This window comes from Penaeus monodon, chromosome 25 (assembly GCF_015228065.2).
Source record: "Penaeus monodon isolate SGIC_2016 chromosome 25, NSTDA_Pmon_1, whole genome shotgun sequence".
NCBI lineage: Eukaryota > Metazoa > Arthropoda > Malacostraca > Decapoda > Penaeidae > Penaeus > Penaeus monodon.
The window spans coordinates 34660832-34662761 of record NC_051410.1 but is presented as its reverse complement, the minus strand read 5'-3'; the positions used below and the strand labels follow the sequence as shown (position 1 = coordinate 34662761).

Sequence of the window (1930 nt, the reverse complement as noted above, 5' to 3'; positions counted from 1 at the left end):
TTGTACATACATATACAAAAATGGGTGCCTTGGAGTAATTTGAAGATCGATTCGAACTGAATTCCGTCTCGTCGCAGTGGGATCAACTAATCCTAATATTCTGATTATGTTAATTTCTAATTATGGTTGATTCTGAGAAGATGGTACTGATGAAAACTATTGAATTTAATATATAATGATCGTAGCCCACAGATCAAGGAAAATTAGGAATCTATAGGAAGTGAAGTCCTAAATATCATATCGATAACACTAAAGTGTATGACACTTCCGTACTACCGGTCTGGTTCTGTTCATGCGACAAACGGTTGTGGCCATGGATAACATTTTCTCGAATTATAATCATTTATGGATGATCATTACTTCGTAGGAACTGTAATTAATTTCTGTTAGACCTAAATATGTAAACATTTCTTTCCAATAAATGGTTGTAAATATGTTAAGACTCTATTACGGTCGTGACAAAATGATAAACTAGGTAAATGTTTTTGCAAAAGGAACAGGAAAAAATGAAACTTTGTAACTCTAGTGATGACGTCACCACAGGATCAGCCTACTGTGGATCGCGTATATAAGCTTGCGACGAGCCTAGTTAGCTGTCAGTCGTCCATCCGGTTTCCTCAAGACAAATATTCATCATGAAGCTTGTGGTAAGGAATCGATATGACTCTAAAGCCAAGTGTTCTTATAATTGTATTTTCGATGAGCATAGGAGAATATGCCAAAGGACAATTGAGATGGATTTATGGTGTGGCTTCTGTGGGTGAAACATCTATCATATTTTATTCATCTGGTTCACCATTTAACATCGTAACAGCTGGTTCTCGCCTTGGCGGCCTGTGCTGCTGCCATGCCCTCTCGTCAGCCTGGCTTCGTCTACTCCTACGGCCATCCACTCGTCCACTCCTCCTACCCCGTCGTCAATTCTGCAAAGGCCCATACCCCCGCCAGCACCGTCTCCCTCGTCTACAACTACGGTCAGTCTCCTACTGCAAACATGTTCTCATTTAAATGTATCTCTTTTCTGACAATAGGTCATTTTCCTTTTTCAGTTGAAAGTGATATCACAATGCTATCAAATATCTATAATTCATAATTCTTTATTATACATATCTTGTTACATGTTTCTCCTCCAACAGGTCACAACCTCCCCCAAACCTACACCTACCCCCACACCTTCTCCCACACCTTCCCCTACACCTTCCCCTACACCTTCCCCAACACTTACCCCTTCGTAGTCAAGGCTGACGAGAGTGTCGGGGAGGAACCTATGACTGAGGAGGAAGCTGTAGGCATGGAACAGCTCATGGCCGAGGAGGGATTTATGGCTGAGGAGGAACTTATGGCTGAGGAGGAACTTATGGCTGAGGAAAAGGCTGCATCCGATGAGGAAATTATGGCTGATGAGGAACCTATGGCTGAGGAGGAACTTATGGCTGAGGAGGAACCAATGATTGAGGAGGAACCTATGGCTGACGAAAAAGCTTCAACCGTGGACGAACCCGTCGCTCAGGAATAAGACGACTCTCAGCATCCTTCTTCACTGGGACTGGGAGAAGGAATCGCGAGTCCTCGTAGCCTCGTCTAGCGAAGAGTTCGAAGGACTCGCTGAGCCTCCCCAGCTTCCCTTGCAAACGAGATCTGTAAGCTACCCCTCGTTGCACAGAAAATGACATTCTGAAAGTATATATACCTCTAGTCTCGCTGACCCCGCTTTATAGCCTGATCTAGACATTGATATGCGATCTGGGGAATTTTTCATCGCCAGAGCTGGATTTTCTATGGGATTATCATACAGGTTATTGGTCTGCCAAAAAATAAAGTAAAACCTACTACATAATTTTTTTAACCTTATATAGTCAATTTTCTGAAACGGGTATTAGATAATAAGAGTAAATCTATCTCTTATTCATTTACCTGTGTACCTAGATAA

The 1930-nt window shown here is 42.2% G+C and overlaps 1 protein-coding gene across 1 annotated transcript; it reads left to right on the top strand.

The window, feature by feature from the left end:
* The first annotated feature begins 601 nt into the window (after positions 1-601).
* On the top strand, positions 602-1613 carry LOC119589175 (ovarian abundant message protein-like). Its single transcript, XM_037937770.1, has 3 exons — positions 602-647; positions 815-974; positions 1137-1613. The coding sequence occupies exons 1-3, from the start codon at positions 636-638 to the stop codon at positions 1514-1516; spliced, it is 552 nt and encodes a 183-aa protein (XP_037793698.1). The 5' UTR covers positions 602-635; the 3' UTR covers positions 1517-1613.
* The last annotated feature ends 317 nt before the right edge of the window (positions 1614-1930 follow it).